Source organism: Chiloscyllium plagiosum, unplaced genomic scaffold, assembly GCF_037043375.1.
Source record: "Chiloscyllium plagiosum isolate Xiang-an unplaced genomic scaffold, Cpla_swu_hap1 HiC_scaffold_10, whole genome shotgun sequence".
NCBI classification, from domain to species: domain Eukaryota; kingdom Metazoa; phylum Chordata; class Chondrichthyes; order Orectolobiformes; family Hemiscylliidae; genus Chiloscyllium; species Chiloscyllium plagiosum.
In genome coordinates, this window is record NW_028270148.1 from 92,323,878 (window position 1) to 92,344,659 (window position 20,782).

The 20,782-nt window shown below is 42.4% G+C and overlaps 1 protein-coding gene and 1 long non-coding RNA gene across 2 annotated transcripts in view; one reads left to right on the forward strand and one right to left on the reverse strand.

Annotated features, from left to right (window-relative positions):
• Nucleotides 1-8,353, reverse strand: part of galm (galactose mutarotase) — a 69,870-nt gene extending 61,517 nt beyond the window's left edge. Inside the window, exons 1-2 of the mRNA XM_043696410.2 lie at nt 8,167-8,353; nt 2,918-3,072 (exon numbers count right to left, since the gene is read on the reverse strand). Of these exons, the coding sequence (XP_043552345.2) occupies nt 2,918-3,072; nt 8,167-8,353 (342 nt within the window). The remainder of the gene's footprint in view (nt 1-2,917; nt 3,073-8,166) is intronic.
• Nucleotides 8,348-20,189, forward strand: LOC148149014 (uncharacterized). Its single transcript, XR_015758504.1, has 2 exons — nt 8,348-8,484; nt 17,641-20,189. It is a non-coding gene; the product is annotated as an uncharacterized LOC148149014 (long non-coding RNA).
• Nucleotides 20,190-20,782: the final 593 nt, after the last annotated feature.

Below are 20,782 nucleotides of genomic sequence, written 5' to 3' on the forward strand. Positions count from 1 at the left end.
TTATTGCATATTGGTTGTGAAGTCTTTTTTGTGGTTTATAATTTGTAAGGGCTATATTTTGTTTTAACAAGTGAAGAAGGGCTCTAAAGTAATTAATGTTATTTGAATAGTCCTTTAAAAATTTAGTCCAGAGGGGTACATCATGGCAGGTGAGCTCAAAGCCATGGTTTACTCCTCCTGAACTATGTGGGAAGCTGGGCACATTTACAATGCTTAGGGCCAGGATGTGTGCAGGAAAAATCACAAGCTGCAGTTCCTGGAGACCTGGGTTTTAGAGTGGCAGCTGGGTACACTATGGAGCAAATGTAAAGCTGAGAATATTGTGGATAGCATGTACAGAGAACTGTTCACACTATTCGCAAAGACTCCATAGGTAGAAAGGGAGTGGGTATCCACCACAAGAGAATGAGAACTACATAGGCTTGAACCCATTGTGGTTAATCCTCTGCAAAGCGGACATACCACTCCGGATAGTGTTTTTGGAGATGGGGGGGGGGAAGCGCAATGACTTCTTAGGGGAAACCAATAACAGCCAAATTAATTGTACCACAGTTGGCTCTGCTAAACAGGAGAGGAGAGAAAGTGTAGGAATGCAATAGTCATTGGGGGATTCAAACGTAGAGGGAAAGGTGGGTGTTTCTGTGGCTGCAAACAAGATTCCATAATGATATGCTTCCCTGATGCTAACGTCAAGAATGTTTTTGAGTATCTACAGGACATCCTGGAGGGGGAGGGTGAACAGCCAATTGTAACGGTACAGACCATCCATGGCCTCACTCCTCCCTATCTCTATTCTCCTTCATACCCTATTATCAGTAATGTTTCCTACACAACAGCTGTGACTGCATTTCAAAAGTACTTCAGTACAAAAATCTGTGAAGCATTTTAAGATATTTCCAGTGCTCATGAAAGGCAAAGTGTCTCTCTTTCCATCTGCACTCATCTAATTCTGGCCTCTTGAGAATCCAGTATTTTAATTGTTCCATTATTGGTGACTGTGTCTTCAGTTCCTGAATTCTCTCCCTGAACCTCTCCACTTGTCTCTACTCACTTTCCTCCTTTAAACACTCCCCAATATCTGACTCTTTGACCAGGCTTTTAGCTATCTATCAGAATATCTAATAGTATCAAAGTTTGCTTTGCAGTGCTCCTGTCAAATTCCAATGAATATTTTATTTCTCTTTTTCTATCCAGAAGGGCAATCACACACAGCCAAATGACCTTTTCCACAACTAAAGCAATGGGTGGCAATTTTCACCTATTAACCACCACCATTAAAATTACCAATGTTTTCCAATTGTTCAATGTCTTTCAGCGGTGAATTTTATTTTATCCCCCATATCCAGAAGTCCTCTCTCCTACAACTGAACATTTATTTCTCAATCATAAAATCACCCATGCATTTTTCATCTATTAACCATCACCAGTAAATCATTGAAGTTTCCCAACTGATTAATTTATATGCAAAGCTCGTTAAGGGCAACGAAGACCAGCAAAGGGGAAGGAGAGGAAGCAGAGTTGGAAGGGAATGAACATTTTGTTGTTAATGTCCATTTATAAAACACATGAAGTTGCTGTCCTGACTGTTAGACTGCAAAACTTCACATGAATCTAGCACATTTTAGAGTCGTACTTACAAAATAAAGCAGAAATTATGCAGATTTCTAGAATTTTACAAAATGCAAGATGACATTTTGGCCCCTGTACTACTGTCCGCTCTTTGAAAGAGATATCCAATTAGTAACACTCCCTCTTTGTTGGCACAATCCAGAAATGCCTTACTTTTCAGTATATTTTAAATCTTTTGCAAATTTCTATCGAGTCTGTTTCCATGCTTTTTCCAGATCACATCTTATGTTAAAAAAACTCCCAATGATTTTAAATCTTGGTCCACTGGTTACTAACGGTATCGGCAGCAAATACCAGACTAATGTCATTTACAAGTTCGCTGATGACACCACCAGAGTTGGTCAGTCTTAGATGGCAATGAAACAGATTAGAGGGGAGGTGGATGACATGGAAAAATGGTGCACTGAATACAACCTAGCTCTCAATGCCAGAAAAACCAAGGAACTCATTACTGACTTCCAGTGGGATGTTACTCATGCCCTCCCCTACACAGTAACAGCACAGAGGTGGAATGAGTGGAGAGTATCAAGCTCCTGTGTTAATCAACAACAAGCTTTCTTGGACTCTTCATGTGGACACACTGATTACAAAGGCCCAACAATGTCTCTTCTTCCTCAGGCAGCTGAGGAAACTTAGCATGATGGTGAATACCCTTGCCAACTTTTATAGGTGCACCATCGAGAACGTTCTGTCTGGATGTATCACTACCTGGTATGGCAACCGTACCATTCAAGATTGGAGACGGTTACAGAGAGTGGTGAACTCAACCCAGACAATCACAAAGGCCAATCTCCCATCTATAAAATCCATCCACTAGGCCCGCTGTCAAGGAAAGGTCGCGAACATTTTCAAAGATCCATCCCACCCTGGCAATGCTTTTCTACAACCTCTACCATCAGGGAGAAGGTACAGAAGCCTGAACATATGCACCAGCTGGTTTTGAAACCATTTCTACCCTACTGTTGTTAGGATACTGAATGGACTCTCAAAATCTTAGCATTCGTTTGTACCTGTTTTTGTTTTGCCACTGTTTATCTATTATTACTTAGCTATGCTATTTAACTATGTGATTTGCCTGTATTGCTTGCAAGACAAAGCTTTTCACCGTGCCTCGGTACAAGTGACCATTAACTTCAATTCAAGAGTTTCATTAAAACCCTTCTGCTTTGAGCACCTGTATCAATTCTCCCTGAACCTTCTATGCTTGAAACAGAACAATCCCAGTTTCCACAATCTCTCCACCACCTGAATTGTAATATTGCTCAGCATTGTTATATATTTGCCTTACCTTGTCAAATCCTTTCAAGCCACCATGTATACTGTTTGGCCCATTATTAATGGGCAGCTGATATTCCTTTCCATCAATACTAAATTTCCCTCCTGCAATTCGATTTGCAACACGGCCAATCACTGCCCCAAAGTATGGATGCTTGTTAATATAACCTGTAAACATAATTTAAACAAGTTATCATCCAGGAGTGAGTGATTTTGACTTCTTAATACTTTTTTGCACTTTACAAATTACATTGACACTCAATCGAATTTTGTTAGTTTCTTCCTCTCTAAAATTGTTACTGTTTTGCAATGTCTTTTGGAACGAGCAATAACAACCCAAGTTTATAAAGCATTTTTAATGTATTCAGGCATCTAACATATCTCACAGGAACACTGTAAACTGTCTGACTTGTTGCTTTGTCCTGTTCAAAGAGGCAATGGGACAGATCATCTTGACATTATATTCCATCTGCCAATTTGTTGTTCATTAGCTCAACCTGACTATATTCCTTTACAGATGTTTGTCATCCTCACCACTTGCTTTCCCAATTATTTTGGGTCGTCCACAACTTGATAATAGTTCATTCATTTACCTCAGCCAAGTCATTAATATATACTGTAAATACCTGTGGTCCCAGGACTGTTCCCTGTGGCACACTGCTGGTAACAGATTGTCATTGTGAAATGCTACCCTTACGCCAGGGCCTGGAATAATGATAGAGGAGGTAAAACTACACTGTCTCTGAGCATTTTGCTTTGACTGCGCGGGAGGGGGAAGAACAGGACAACATCAGATTGATCTCTTTCCTCAGTATCTCCCTGGGTCCCACCCCCCTACCTTACTAGTTTAAACCCTCCCGAGCAGCTCTAGCAAGTCTCCCTGCCAGTATTTTAGTCCCCTTCCAATTCCGGTGCAATCCATCCTTGCACAGGTCACTTCTACCCCAGAAGAGATTCCAATGATCCAAAAATGTGAATCCTTCTCCCAGATACCAGCTCCTCAGCCATGCATTCATCTGCTCTATCATCCTATTCCTGTCATCACTAGCTCGCAGCACAGGGAGTAATCCAGATATTACTACTCTCAAGGATCACCTTTTTAAGTTCCTACCTAACACTCTATATTCTCCCTTCAGAATCTCATCATTTTCCATTCCTGTGTCATTGGTTCCAATGTGTACAATGACCTCCTGATGGGCCCTCTCCCCCTTGAACATTCTGCACCCTCTCCGGTAATCCTGGCACCGGTGAAGCAACGCACCATTCTGATTATTCGCTGCTGGCCACAGAAACATCTGTCTGTACCTCGGACTGGAGAGTCTCCTAACATAATTGATCTCTTGGAACCAGATGTACCCCTCATTAAATTAGAGCCAGTCTTGATACCAGAAACTTGGCTGTTCAGGCTACATTCCCCTGAGAATCCATCACCCCCTATCTTTTCCAAAATAGCATACTAGTTTGAAAAGGGGATAGCCACAGAAGACTCCTGCACTACCTGCCTACCTCTTTTACCTTTCCTGGAGTTAATCCATCTATGTGACTGTATCTGCACCTTTTCTCGCTTCCTGTAACTGCCACCCATCACACCCCCTTGCTCTTGTAAATTCCTCATTGCCTCTAACTATCTCTCCAACCGATCCATTCGATCTGACAGGGTTTGCAACCAATGATATTTATTGTAGATATAATCCTCAGCAACATGTAAACTCTCCCTAAACTCCCACATCCGTCAAGAAGAGTATATCACTCTACTAAGGGCCATTTTTGCTTATTTTAATCTACAGACCTAGAAAATAGCACTGCCTTATTCTTCTGCTCCAGGCTAACTTAATATGGGGCAGCATGGTGGCTCAGTGGTTAGCACTGCTGCCTCACAGCACCAAGGACCCAGATTCGATTCCAGTCATGGGCGACTGTCTGTGTGGAGTTTGCACATTCTCCCTGTGTCTGCATGGGTTTCCTCTGGGTGCTCCGGTTTCCCCTCTCAGTCCAAAGATGGGCAGGTCAGGTGAATTGGCCATTCTAAATTGCCCATAGTGTTAGGTGCATTTGTCAGAGGGAAACAGGTCTGGGTGGGCTACTCTTCAGAAGGTCAGTGTGGAGTTGTTGGGCCGAAGGGCCCGTTTCCACAGTGCAGGAATGTAATCTAACTTAAAAAATATAAGCTATAAGTATTAAGTTAATCAAGAGACATATCTCAATACAACACATAAATCAAGAAAGAACCCACTCTACTCACTATTGCAGACTTATTGTTAGGCCACAGTTAAAAATATTCACTTATCTGTTTCTGTGCTGTGACCTCTCCTTCAAGATCAGTTGTGAATTTCACTGTTTGTTAGCCTCTCGCTCTCTTGCGCTGCCTGACCATGTGCTGCCTTTGTGTGTTCCTCTCCCTTTTAAAAGTGCTGTTATTTTGACTGTGTTTTTTTCCTCCAAAGTTCCAATACAATGCAACAGTATTTAAAACAGTAATTGCTGCTCCTGGAATTTAAGGAAATCACCTCCAACACCTAAAATACCTCAAAAAAAAAGAGCAGCCTGTTAGAGCCAGAATTTTTTCCTGTCATCCATCTTGGATTACCCAGAATCCATCTTCCCAATAATGAACATTAAGGTAACTAGCCTTTGTTACTGGTTTTTATTCACTATTTCAATGAAGATGCTATATTTTCAGTTTTCTAATCTTCTGATTTTCCCAGAATCTAATGATTCCTACAAAGATTACTATTCATATATCCACTATCTCTGTAGCTACTTCCTTTAATATCCTGGGACACATGCAAACAGAACCATGAGAGTTATCAATCTTTAGCCCCTTTAGTTTCCAAAGCACTTTTTCTCTAGTGATAGTTATTGCACTTATTTTATCTCGTAAATATTTAGTAATTTTAGAATGCTCTTAACATTTTCTACTGTGAAGACTGAATTGACGTATTTATTCAACTTCTCCACATTTCCTGGTTCCTCATTATTTCCCAAGCCTCATTCTTGATGGGGGCCGATGTTTATTTTGGCTTCCCTCTTCCTTTTTGTTTATTTGAAGAAGCTCTTGATGTTACTTGCAAGTTTACCCTCCAAGTTTATTTGCTCCCACTTAATTTATTTTTAGTCAGTTTTATTTGAAATTTCCCAATCCTCTGCTTACCATTAACCTTTGTGTGCTTTTTGTTCATGTGATAATATGATGCTTGTTAACATTCTGGTTAACCATAGTCAGTTTATCCCCTTTTCAAAATCCTTCTGCCTCACTGGAATATGTATCTGATGTGAGGTATGAACTAATTTCTTAAACATTTGCCAGTGTCTGTCCTCAGCTGATTTTACTGCTAAACTCCTTTAGCAGTAAAGTTCACTCCAGTCAGCTCTGCTCATTCCTTTCCAATTGCCCTTTTTCAACCATAGCAGTGTTGCTTCCAGCCCAAGTTCTCAAACAATTGCTAAATTCTGCATTTTATGGGTCCCTGCTTCCAAGTGGATCTTTTACACTAAGATTACTTATTAAATCTGCCTCATACACATCACCAGATCCAAAACATCCTTTCCTGGATCCACAACATACTGTATTGTTCCAGGAAACTGTGCTGAACAGCATCGGAATTCTTCATGACTTCCTCGGCCAATCGGACTCTTCCAATCTACGTTAAGGTTAAAGTTACCCATGATTAATGGGTTTGTTACATGCCCTCATTTTCTACTGATTTTATTCAGTGTCCCACTATAAAGCTACTGTTAGGAAGCTTACAGATTACTTCTCTACCAATATCTTCTTTCCCTTTTCACTTATCTCTACCCATATGGATTCTACATCTTCCAATCAAAGTTCATTTCTTGCTATTGTATTTACTCCATCCCATATTAACAATGCTACCCACCACATTCCTTCCGTTGTGTCCTTTTGAAAAGTCACATTCCACAAATATTTACTTCATATCTTTGATCTCCTTGTAATCATGTCTCTGTAATGGTTATAAGCTCATACTTGTTAACCTGTATTTGTACAGGTTAATTCATCTATTCTGTCTTCAACATTATGCAGGTTCAAGGAAAGAGCCATCAATTTTGCCTTTTACCAATTTTCCCTCTTTGACCTTATTTTGTTACTGTCACTTCCTGTCCCACTCTGGGTATTGTCATCCAAATAACTGCCCTACAATGTCACCAAATTCTGGGTGCTAAGTCTACATTTCCCCTCTCCCAAAAACTCCCCCACTCAGGTTTCAAGCTCTCTGTACAGCACAGTTCAAGTGAAACCTATCATGTCCAAACTCCACCACCCCACCCCACTGATCTCCAGCATGGCAGGCCTCCTTAGTCTGTTTGCCAATGGCTCAAGTAATAATCCAGAGGTTATCTTGGATGTTCTGCTTTCTAATTTAGCTTCCAACTACTCCAAGTCTTTCAGCAAAACCTCTTTTCTCTCCAGTCCTACCAGTGTCACTGTACCATGTGGATGACTATTGGATTCCTTCCCTCTCCAAACTTTTATTCAGTAGAGAAGAGGCTGCCTTAATCCTAGCACTATGCAGGCAACACAACCTTTGGGCCTCTTGCTCATGGATACAGGAACCAGTATCTATTCTCCAATGATATTGTTCCCTACCACAATAACATTCTTATTTCCTTCCCCCACTTCAATACAGCTACCATGGTCAGTTCTCTCATACTCCCTGAAGTCCCCATTCTTGGCTGGATAACTTGCAAGAACCTCCAAACCCAACTGTCAAGACTAAGGACACGTTTTTAAAGGTCAGGAGAAAGATTTTAAAAAGACACCAGGGGCAAAAAGATCAGAGAGAAAAAAAATACACTAAAGGAACTGCAGATGGTGGAAATCAGAAACAAAAAAACCAAACTGCTTCTAGAAGGATTAGGAAATAATAATATGTTGTGGATCCAGGAAGGGATAATTTGGATCTGGTGATGTGTATGAGGCAGGTTTAATAAATGTTAGTGCAAATGACACACTTGGAAGCAGGGACTACAAAATGTAGGATTTAGCAATCCCCATAGATGCTGCCAGACCTGCTGAGTTTTTCTAACAATTCCTGTTTCGGTTTGAGAAGCCGAGAGTTGTAGACAGAGCATTGCAGAGCCTAAATTGGAATTTCTTCACAAGTAGACTATTTTGTTTTTAAATAAGTATGCGAAGGCCCGGTTTGTTTTGCCTCATGAGCGGCGACAAAACTCTCCACTCTGGGGAGCTAGCGGCTGAGTGTGAAGGCCTTGCGGTCAGTCGGTAGGTGTCCGCTAGCCCACCTTGCAAGTGATCGAAGCCCAGGACGATGTCCGCCAGTTCTCCGTGCCGGTCCCCGGTCTCCAGGCTGGTTAGAATGCCTCCGAAGCTCAACACTGACAGCTTCACCGAGTCGGAGCACAGCGTGAACCGGTGAACCAGCCGCCCGTCCGGCAGCGTCCCGAACACATCGCGACTGACCTCGGCCATAGTCCGAGCGGCCGCGCGGCGTTTCTGCCGGAGTCACTCGGCAAACCCGGAGGCCGCGGCTGATCGACGAAGGCCTTCCCTCGCCTTATTCTCCACTCCTTAGTGAGCAGATGTGGCAACTCCCGACTTAGGTCGTAAACAAAAAGTTCGTTCGGGATTTTGCAAAATCCAGTTTTCGGTTTAACTTTGCGCTTTTTGCCGTTTTCTTATTCTCGACATTTAAACTGTACGGCGGGATCAGCCGTGTCGCTTGCCGTCCAAAACCAGATCCCGCCAGCACTCTCTGTCCTTGGGCCCCTATTTCCTGGCTGAGCTGGGAGGGCAGAGCCTACCTGCAAAAAGGGTTCCCTACATTGATTTAATTTATTCATAAGATTGCTCACAAAGTCTGCCACTTATTGCTTTGCTTCCCCTCCTAATTGCCCACGTGCCATGACCATATCAAATAGTTGTGAAATGGTAACCTCAGGATGTTGATAGTGGGATGGACCGTGTTGCTATTAGCTGATTAGACGATGATTAGAATCTGTCTTGCTGCAGATGGTCATTGCCTAGAAATTGGGTGGTGTAAATATTATAGTCATGATTAGATTCCCTACAGTGTGGAAACGAGCCCTTCAGCCCAACAAGTCTACACTGGCCCTCCGAAGACTAACCCACCCAAACCCATTTCCCTTTGACTAATATACCTAACACTACAGGCAATTTTGCATGGCCAATTCACATTTTTGGACTGTGGGAGGAAACCGGAGCACACCCACGCAAACACCGGGAGAACGTGCAAACTCCAGACAGTCACCCAAGGTTGGAATTGAACCTGGACCCCTGGCGCTATGAGGCAGCAGTGCTAGCCACTGTGCCATCCATGCTGTTGTAGAGGTCAGCAGCACAGAAAAAAAGTCATTCAGTCCATTACTTGCTACTTACCAACTCAATCCTGAATGTTGTCCAGGTATTTCCACATATGTGGAGGTGCTGGTGTTGGACTGGAGTGCACAAAGTTAAAAATCACACAACACCAGGTTATAGTCCAACAGGTTTGTTTGAAAGTACAAGCTTTCAGAGCATTACTCCTTCGTCAGGTAGCTGGTGGAGTAGGATCATAGGACACAGAATTTATAGCAAAAAAATCATCATTCCATACACTAATGCGATGTATTGAACAAATATAGATTGATATTAAGTCTTTCATCTTTTAGAATGGGTTGCAGGTTTCGATTCATTAGTAAGTAAATCCCACAACATCTTTCAAGTCAGATTCCAGAGACAACTTAAGGTTTTAATTTTTAAAAGTGATTTCTCAATTCAGACAATGATAACCTCACAATGCTGCACTTCATTAGCTTCCGCCTTAAACTTATTAAAACAGCCATCCCCTATGGACAAGCCCTAAACATACACAGGATCTGTTCAGATGAGGAGGAATGCGATGCACACCTGAAGTGCTGAATTCGCCCTCATAAGAACAGGATACAATGTTCAACTCATCGATCACCAGTTCCAACGTGCCGCACTGAGAAATCACAATGATCTCCTCAGGAGACAGACATGGGATGCAACCAATGGGGTACTCTTCATTGTCCAGTATTTCCTAGAGAGAAGAAACTATGCCATGCTGTTGGTGTACGACAGTTGGCATTCTGTGTCCCCGATGTACTGTATCCGTTGCTCTCGATGTGGTCTCCCCTACGTTTGGGAGACAGGACGCCAACTTGCGAAATGTTTCAGAGAACATCTCTGGGGCACATACACCACTGCCCTGTGGCTGATCACTTCAATTTCCCCTCCTACTCCACCAAAGACATGCAAGTCCTGGGCCTCCTCCACTGCTAGACCTTAGCCACCTGATGACTGGAGGAAGAACACCTCATCTTCTGACTTAGACGATCCAAACACACAAAATCAATGTCAATTTCACCAGTTACCTCATCTCCCCTCCATCTTATCCCAGCTCCAACCTTTCAACTCAGTACTGCCATTTTGAACTGTCCAACATGTCCATCTTCCTTCACACCTATCCGGCCCACCCTTCACTCTGACCTTTCACCATCACCCCTCACCTTCATCTACCTATCGCATTCCCAGATACCTTTACCCCAGCCCCACCCCCTCCCATTTACATCTCAGCCCCTTTGGACCGCCGCGCATTCCTGATGAAGGGCTTATGCTCGAATCATTGACTCTCCTGCTCCTTGGATGATGCCTGCCTGACTGGCTGTGCTTTTCCAGCTACACACTTTTTGACTCCATTATAGTGGACTCACTGTCCAGCTTGTCCTGGACAGTAAAGTGTGGAATGGCACTGAGAGCTTCTTCAGTGAAAATGTTCTCCAACAGGTTGAGTTTAAGCTAGTGCCTCATCCACCTTTCCATTTGCCTGCTGAATTTAGTAATGTTTCTCACTACCTTTATCCTCAAGTGGGCTGATTTAGTTGCTGCTAAAGCTGTTGATTTCTTGGTTCCTTCATACATCCCTCTAGCATCTCTGATCTAGCAGATCATGTGCTGTGCAAAGTTTTAAACAACACTGATTGGCTCAGTTAAAAATAACCAAAAGAATTAGAGATGCTGGAAAAAACAAAAACCCCCCAGGGACCTGGGTTCTATTCCGGCTTTGACTGTCTGTGTGAAGTTTGCACATTCTCCCAGTGTCTGCGGGGGTTTCTTCCGGGTGCTCCAGTTTCCTCCCACAGTCCAAAGATGTGTGAGTTAGGTGAATTGGCCATGCTAAATTGCCCATAGTGTTGGGGCATTAGTAAGGGGTAAATATAGGGGTCTGGGTGGATTACTCTTTGCAGGTTCGGTGTGGATTTGTTGGGCCAAAGGCCCTGTTTCCACACTGTAGGGAATCTAATCGTAAGGCTCAGCCAGTCTGGCAGCATTTGTGGAGAGAAATCAGAGTTAATGTTATGGTCAGAGTGGTGTTGGAAAAGCACAGCAGGTCAGGCAGAATCCAAGGAGCAGGAAAATTGATGTTTCGGGCAAAAGTCCTTCATCAGGAATAGAAGCAGGGAGCTTTGACAAAGGGTCAGTTAGACTCGAAACGTCAGCTCTTATCTCTTCTTACAGATGCTGTCAGACCTGCTGTGATTTTCCAGCATTTTCTCTTTTGGTTTCAGGGAGCCTCCAGGGTGGAGAGATAAATGAGGGGGGTGGGGCTAGGGAAAAGGTAGCAAAGAATACAATAGGTGAATGGGGGTGAGGATGGAGGTGATAAGTCAGAGGGGAAGGTGGAGGGGATAGGTGGGAAGGGAGATTGGCAGGTAGGACAGGTCATAAGGACAGTGCTGAGGTTGGAACTGGGTAAGGTGGTGGAGGGGAAATGAGGAAACTGCTTCGGGTCCAGTGACTCTGCCGCAGAACTGAGGACAATTAGGAAAATGTCAATTTTTTTTAATGCAGAAGATAGGGTGGGTGGATAGTGTAAGGAGTAAATAATAATGATTTGGAGATGCTGGTGTTGGACTGGGGTGTACAAAGTTAAAAATCACACAACACCAGGTTATAGTCCAACAGGTTTAATTTGAAGCATACTAGCTTTCGGAGCAACGCTCCTTCATCAGGTGGTAGTGGAGGGCTCAATCCTAACACACAGAATTTATAGCAAATATTTACAGTGTGATGTAACTGAAATTATACATTGAAAAATTGATTGTCTGTTAAGCCTTTCATCTGTTAGAATACAATTATAGTTTCACTTTCATGTGTAAATCACAAAACCTTTTTATATTAAAAAGTTGCATTCTCGGGTTAGCTGTTAACAATGGTGATAGCTAGACAATATGTTGAAGGTGTTGGCCCCCTGTGTTCTCTGTCTATGCCATGATGTTTAGATTGATTCTAATCTAAAAAGTGAGATAACGGAGTTTTACATAAATTCATGCAGTTTTTGAGCAAAGTACAATGTAACCCTGCAAGTACAAATTGACCCCACAAAATATGTGTGCATGTGGGTCTTTGTCTGTCTCTGTGTGTGTGTCTGTCTGGGTTGGGGGTTGTGAGTGTGAGAAAGTATGTGTGAGTGTAGTGAGTGCAGAGTGTCTTAAGTCTGTGAGGGGGTGCATGGGAGTGTGTGTGTCTGTAAGGGTGTGTGTGGGTGTCTGTGCGCGCGTCTTTGTGTATGTGTGAATAGGAGGGCCTGTGTGTGTGAGTGTGTGTGTATAGTGCAATGGTGGTCACCTGTAATGTGACATGAAACCAAGGTCCCGGTTGAGGCCCTCCCTATGAGTACCGAACTTAGCTATCAGCCTCTGCTCAGCCACTTTTCTCTGCTGCCTGTCCCGAAGTCCACCTTGGAGGATGGTCACCCGAAGGTCCGAGGCTGAATGTCCTGGACCACTGAAGTGTTCCCCAACTGGGAGGGAACCCTCCTGTCTGTTGATTGTTGTGCAGTGCCCATTCATCCATTGTTGTAGCCTTTGCTCAGTTTCCCCAATGCACTATGCCTCCGGGGTTACATTGTACTTTGCTCAAAAACTGCATGCATTCATGTAGAACTCTGAGCTCAAAAACTGCATGAATTTATGTAAAACTGTTATCTCATTTTTTATATTAGAATCAATCTAAACATCATGGCATAGATGGAGAACACAGGGGGCCAACACCTTCAACATATTGTCTAGCTATCACCATTGTTAACAGCTAACCCGAGAATGCAACATTTTTTAAAAAAAGGTTTTGTGATTTACACATGAAAGAAGTGAAACTATCACTGTATTCTAACAGATGAAAGCCTTACAGACAATCAATTTTTCAATGTATAATTTCAGTTACATCACACTGTAAATATTTGCTATAAATTCTGTGTGTTAGGATTGAGCCCTCCACTACCACCTGATGATGGAGCTTCACTCCGAAAGCTAGTGTGCTTCCAGTTAAACCTGTTGAACTATAACCTGGTGTTGAGTAAATAATAGGTGGAGATAGAGCCCAAAGAGAGAAAACGATAGTTGGCGTGGGTAACGATCAGGCTCGGAGGGTGAATAGCTGCTAATGTAGACTGTTTTGACTAACAATGGGCTGTGTGTAATAGCAGACAATGTGATAACAAGGCCTGGAGTGTGGGGATTGGAGTAAGGACATGGAGACAGTGCCTCAAACTTGAAAATTATTGAACTTGATATTGAGTCCTGAAGGCTTTTGAGTTCCCAAGTGAAAAATGAGGTGCTGGACCCTGTGTCCCCACCTAATGCATTAAAAGAATAACATTTTGCTAACTGCCATCAGTCTGAGGAAGGGTCACTGGACCCGAAACGTTAACTCTGATTTCTCTCTACAGATGCTGCCAGACCTGCTTTGCTTTTCTAGCAATTTCTGTTTTTGTTCCTGACTTGCTCAATGCTGTGCACTCTACTCAGACTTGACTTTGAAAGCATCTAGAATTTGTTTGCCGCGGATCTGCTTATAGATCATGAGGATTCTCATCTTGGTTTCAGTCACTGGTTCCATTTCCATCCAATTAATCTCATACCAGTCAGCAGTGAGTCAAGACTTTTAGATGCAGTTGTGCGCAGGTGATCACATTTTGGGACTGCATCTTGGCTTTCAGTGTAGTTGTCCAAAACAGATTAGAGTCATAGAGATGTACAGCACGGAAACAGACCCTTCGGTCCAACTCGTCCATGCTGACCAAATTTCCTAAATTACCCTGCTCCCATCTGCCTTCCTTTGACCTATATCCCTCTAAACCCTTCCTATTCATATACCCATCCAAATGTCTTTTAAATGTAGTAATTGTACTAGCCTCCACCACTTCCTCTGGCAGCTCATTCCATACACGCACCACCCTTTGCTTGAAAATGTTGCTCCTTCAGTCCCTTTTAAATCTTTTACCTCTCATCCTAAATCTACACCCTCTAGTTCTGGACTCATCCACCCCAGGAAAAAGACCTTGCTTATTTACCTAATCTATATATCTTTTGTTTTTATAAACCTCCTATAAGGTCACCCCTCAGCCTCCGATGCTCGAGAGAAAACAGCCCAGCCTATTCAGCCTCTCCCTATAGCTCAAATCCTCCAAACCTGGCATCACCTTTATAAATTTTTTCTGAACCCTTTCAAGTTTCACAACATCCCTCCTGGGGAGACCAGAATTGCGCACAATATTCCAACAATTTTCTTGAGCGACATCAGGGGCCTCAGTGCAAATGTTGATCAAAGAACATTTCTTCTAAGAGTGCCTTTGCTATGCATCAGGAAGCAACCTGTGTCAGCAGATCAGTCAGCACTGTGATAGCTGAGTATTGAAAGCACTGTTAGGGGTGATACACATAAAGGTAATAATGATGAGATCTAGCTGGTTCCTGTGGTGTGATCTCCATTGTCTCCACCACAATGTCTTGCATAACTTGCTTTGGAGGTAGCTATTTATTACACCAAATCCCTGTCAACAGTATAGTTCCAGAAACCTCTTGCTCATTTTCACCCACCTTGCCAATTGCCCAGACCCTCATGCATGTTGGTCAAGCTGTGTAATATGAAGCCAACCTTGCGTTGAGGTGCAGTTCCTTAACGCAGGGAATCCTGCTCATAGCAGCATCAAACATTTCATAGAATCGATCCTTGATATCAGAGATGAAGTTGGGTGTTGGGGCCTAGCTGAGGTTGACCAGCAAATAAGTTTCTGTAAGGTTCCCGGGGGGTTTCAATCATCACGAGTGGGGTGTTTATTTGCTGTGAAATCTACATTGTTCTCATGCTGCCTCTGGGGTCTTCCCTGTCAGAAAAGAAAACATGGGTTTCTTTCTAAGGGATCCCATTTGAGTGAACCCATTTTTTACTGTCCACCTATAGCCTTATAGAGCTTTGTAAGTTCTTTATCGATCACAGGTGTGTATCTATCTGCAGAAGGTCAGTAAGGTCGAAACACATGGTCCTTACCTTTGAACTTGCAATGCAAAATAACTGATGTCTTCTTAGCTGAGTTTATCTTGCTTAGTGCATAGATTATTGACCAGCCTGCTGAGAGAAAACTCTCTAAACTTCAACTATAGAAGCAAGCAGACTGCAGAAAGAGAGCAGTTGGGTGCTGCCAGTTTGAGACATGAAGTAATGAGCCAATTGATACAATGATCTTGTGCTCTACCACCAATCAAGTGAGCTTATACCTCATATATTGCTTCCCTTGTTGTGTTGACATAAATACGATATTGAATGAATTGAAAGCAGACATTGTGAGAGCACTGGCTATAAATTCCCAATTCTCCTTCAGTGCAGGGATAGTGCCAGAGGACTGGAAAATTAAACCCTTGTTCAAAAGACACGGCAAATCCAGGCCAGTTAAATCTCTGTGGGAACACTTTTAGATGATAACTGGGGACAAACTTAGTGGGATAAATGTGGATTATTAAGGAAAGCCAACACAAATTCAAGGGTAACATGTTTAATTAACTTGATTGAGTTTTGTTTTGTGAGGTAACTGTGATATTTTTATGATCCCTTTTAAAGTCAGGTTACTTTTATAAAGAAATTTTAACTTCCAGTCAAAGAAAGAATGACAAAACAAGATTTCATGTTTTAAAACTTACTGAAACAAATGATTAAAAACATTATTGACTGAACTTTTTTTTGAGACAACAGTGCAAGAGATTCTCTTTTATAAACACATAGCACTGTCTAGAGAATTACAGTCCTTAAAATTAAACAGTCCAGAGTGCTCCCACCTTCCAGTGAATTTCTGTATCCCTGCTTCACTTTGACTGGTTCTTTCCTCACTTTTGGAGGGTGCTTAAGTCCAGCACCAGCAGACTAAACTATTCTGATTCCTCTTCCCTCAGCCATGCCAGAACAAAATCTCTTGGAATCTGTTGAAGGCCGCTGAATGCACCTATTCAACTGGAGAATATCTCCTTCCTGCATCCACTGTGATACCTCACAAATTAAAGTTGCTTTTTCTCTGACCACACAGAGTCTCTCAATCCTATTGAAAAAGCCTGAAACTGAAATCCCTGGTCTCTGGAATCACAGACCCTAGGTATAAGAATTTCACATCTTGTCCAGCAAGTTCCTCCACTTGAGGTCCCATAGCAACCAGGCTTAATATCAAGCTGTGTTTGAATAGGTCACATGAGCCCCAGCTTTACCTACATTTAAAGATACGGCCTCAAAAAAACTAAGTTTTTCAAACCTCAAAATTGGAACAGATTGTGTTTAGTGTGGTTAACGTGATGTACATGGACTTCCAAAAGGCGTTTGATAAAATGCCCAATAGTAGTTTTTAACAGGAAAGTTAGAGTCCATAGAATAGAAGTGGTATGAAATAGTAATGTGGAACAGATTTTCATTGGAATGGAGAAAGATATATACAGTAATAGGGTTCTCCAAGAGTCAATGTTAGGACCACTATAATTCTTATATCCATTACTGACATGGACCTGGGTGCTCATGACACATTTTAAATTTCCCTAATGTTACAAAATTTATAATTATTGATAAGTGTGAGGAGGATAGTGGTAATCTCAGAGGAAAGACAGGCTGATGGCAGATGAAATTTATTGCAGAGCGGTGTGAAGAATGAGGAGAGGCAATATGAAACAAAGGGTATAATTCTGAAGTGTTGCAGGAGGACAGCAACATGGGGATGTCTGTACAAAAGTCATTGAAAGTGTCAGGGCAGACTGAGAAAGCAGTTAATAAAGCATACAGCATCCCGGGCAATATAAATGGGGCTGTTTTCTTGGAGAAGTGAAGACTTAGAGGAGATTTGATAGTAGATACCCTACAGTGTGGAAATAGGCCCTGCAGTCCAACAAGTCCACAATGCCCCTCCAAAAAGTAACCCACCAGACCCATTTCTCTCTGACTAATTTACCTAAACTATGGGCAATTTAGCACAGCCAATTCACTTAGCCTACACATCTTTGGATTGTGGAAGGAAACCCACGCAGGGGAGAACATGCAAACTCCACACAAACAGTCACCTGAGCTTGGAATAAAACCCAGGTCCCTGCTGCTGTGAGGCAGCAGTGCTAATCACTGAGCCAATGTGCCGCTCAACAAAATAATGAAGATTCCAGACAGGTTTGTTAAGGAGAATGTTGTTAAACCTTCAAAAAAAAATTGATAGTTACCTGAAGAAAAAACATTTAAATAGATGTGGGGAAAAATGGGTGAGGGGGACAAATTGAATTGCTCTTACAGAGAACTGGCATGGATACATCTCACAGAATGGTATCTGTCTGTGCTGTACTCACTTTTTGATTCATCTTTCATATTGCAAAATGACATTATTTCTTGTGTAATTTTGTTCCAGTAAAAATAACTTTCAAATTATCATGGCATCCCTATAGTGTGGAAGCAAGCCATTTGGCTCATCAAGTCTACACAGACCCTCAGCATCCCACCCAAATCCATCTTCCTACCCTATCTCCAGATGATATGCTGAAGCTTTTGCAACAATCTTCAGCCAGAAGTGCTGAGTTGATGATCCATCTTGGTCTCCTCCATTGGTCCCCAGCATTACAGATATCAGTCCACTCCTCATGATGTCAACAAACGGTCAGAGAAACCGGTTACTGCAAAGGCTACAGGCCCTGGCAAAATTTCCGGCAATAGTACTGAAGATTTGTGCTCCAGCTTTTGCTGCTCCCCTAGCCAAACTAATCCAGTACAGTTACAACACTGGCATCTACCCAACAATGTGGAAAATTGTCCAGGGCTATGTCCTGTACATAAAAAATCCAAATCCAACTAATTACTGCCCCATCAGTCTACTATCGATCATCAGGAAAGTGATGGAAGGTGTCATCAACAGTGCTATCAAACAGTGCCTGCTCAGCAATATCCTTCTCAGTGACTTCTAGTTTGGGTTCTCCTAGGGCCACTCAGCTCCTGACCTCATACAGGCTTCGTTCAAACATTGACAAAAGAGCTGAATTCCAAAGGTGAGATGAGAGTGATAGTCTTTGACATCAAGGCTGCATTTGACCAAGTATGGCATCAAGGAGTCCTAGCAAAACTGGAATCCATTGGTATCGGGGGAAAAACTCTCCAATATTTAGAGTCATACCTGACATACAGGAAGATGGTTGTGGTTGTTGAAAGTCAGTCATCTCAGCTCCAGGACATCTCTGCAGAATTCCTCAGGATAGTGACATAGGCCCTAACAACTTCAGCTGCGTCATCAATGACCTTCCCTCCATCATAATGTCAGAAGTGGGGATGTTCGCTGATGATTGCACAATGTTCAGCACCATTCACTATTCCTCTGATACTGAAGCAGTCAATGTTCAAATGCAACAAGATCTGGACAATACCCAGGCTTGGGCTGACAAGTGACATTCAGAACAGACAAATGTCAGGCTTTGACTATCACAAGTAAAAGACAATCTAACCACCGTCCCTTGACATTTAATGGTGTTACCATCACTGAATCCCCCGCTATCAACATTCTGGCGTATATCATTGACCAGAAACACGACTGGACTCACCAAATAAACACAGTGGCTACCAGAGCAGGGTAAAGGCTAGGCATACTGTGGCAAGCAACTCATCTCCTGACTCCCCAAAGCCTGTTCATGATCTACAAGGCACAAGTCAGGAGTGTGATGAAGTACTCCTCACTTGTCTAGATGAGTGTTGTTCCAGAAATTCACCAAAGATCCTTAGATAACACTTTCCAAACCCACGACCACTTCCATCTAAAAGGACAAGGGCAGCAAGTACATGGAACCACCACCACCTTTCAAGTTCCCACCATACTGACTTGGAAATATATTGCCATTCCTTCAATGTCACTGGGTCAAAATCCTGGAATTCCCTCCCAAATGGTATTGAGGGTCAACTCACAGCAGGTGAACTGCAGTGGTTCAAGAAGGCGGTTTACCACCACCTTTTCAATGGCACCTTTTCAAGACAAAGACAGTAAATGCTGGCTGGCCAGCGATGCCCACATCCCACAAATAAATACATGAAAAAAGTATTCCTGTGACCCTGTATTTTCCCATGGTTAATCCACGAAGCCTGCACATCCCTGGACACCATGGGCAATTTAGCATGGTCAATCCAGCTAACCTGCAATTCTTTAGACTGTCAGAGGAATCAGATACCCTGGCAAAAACCCACGCAGACATGGGGGGAATGTGATGTGCAAGCTCCACATAAACCGTTGCCTGAGGGTGAAATCAAACCCAGGTCTCTGGCCCTGTGAGGCAGCAGCGTTAACCACTGAGCCACTATGCTGCCCAAATTAATTAATAATCCATCCTTTATGAGATCAAAGCTTTTATTTAAAACAAAAAAAGAACTGTGGATGCTGGAAATCTGAAACAGAAATTGCCGGAGAAATTCAACATATCTGGCAGCATCAGTGGAGAAAATACAAAGCCACGTATCAGGACCAGTGACCTCTTTCAGAATGAATACTCTGTGCCGATATTGTACACTGCCTCTACCAGAGGGAGACTGAAATACTATGTGGTTTTTTTTTATTGTAAACATGGAAAGAAGAATTTATTGTGGGCAAGTTAACACAAAGCATTCTTGAAAATATGACAGAAACTCAAGATTTGTGTAGAAGAAGTGATTATAAATGCAAGTAATAGGCCATTTTTCAATATTATAATTTCTTTACAGCCTTTGTTTCCCCGAGGCCTATTGAACCATCATTAAAGTGTTTGCCACATTGTGAGACATGTGTTCAAGAATGTTTTAATGTTGGGTGTAACTGTTGTTTACTGTGACTTTTTTTGTTGTTGTGTACTATGTAAAATTATTGTATTATTTCACATTACAAAGGGCTAAGTTTCAATTTGTTTGGGTGCTGTAGTTGAAGCTGTCACTCGGGATAGCTAGCTTTCAGTTTGATCAATGAGTTAATGATTAAAGAACATTAATCTGATCTCCCTGCTTTAGGAAAATTGTTGTCAAACTTGAAAGGGTGCAGAAAAGAATTACAAGGATGTTAATTAATTAGAGGGTTTTAGTGAAATGAGGAGGCCAAATAGTCTGGGACTTTTTTCCCTGGAGTTTCAGAGGCTGAGGGTTGACCTTATAGAGGTATATAAAATCATGAGGGGCATGTTGAGCGTGAATAGCAAAGGTCTTTTTTCCAAGTAGGAGAATCCAAAACAGGGAGCATAGGTTTAAGGTGAGAGGGGAAAGATTGAAAAGGGACTTGAGGGGCAATGTTTTCACACAGAGCATGGTGCGTGTATGGAACAAGCTGCCATAGGCAGTGGTGGAGGCTGGTACAATTACAACATTTAGAAGACATCTAGATGGACAGATGAATAAGAAGGCTTTAGAGGGATATGGGCTAAATGATGGCAAAGGGACTAGATCAGTTTAGAATATCTGGTCAGCATGGACGAGTTGGACTGAGGGTCTGTTTCTGTACTGTACAGTTTCATTACTCTGTCTGGAAAATGTTAACTTTCACTTATTTCAAACTATTAACTCGAGGGCCTTGGTAAGGTTCTAAAGCAAGGAGGT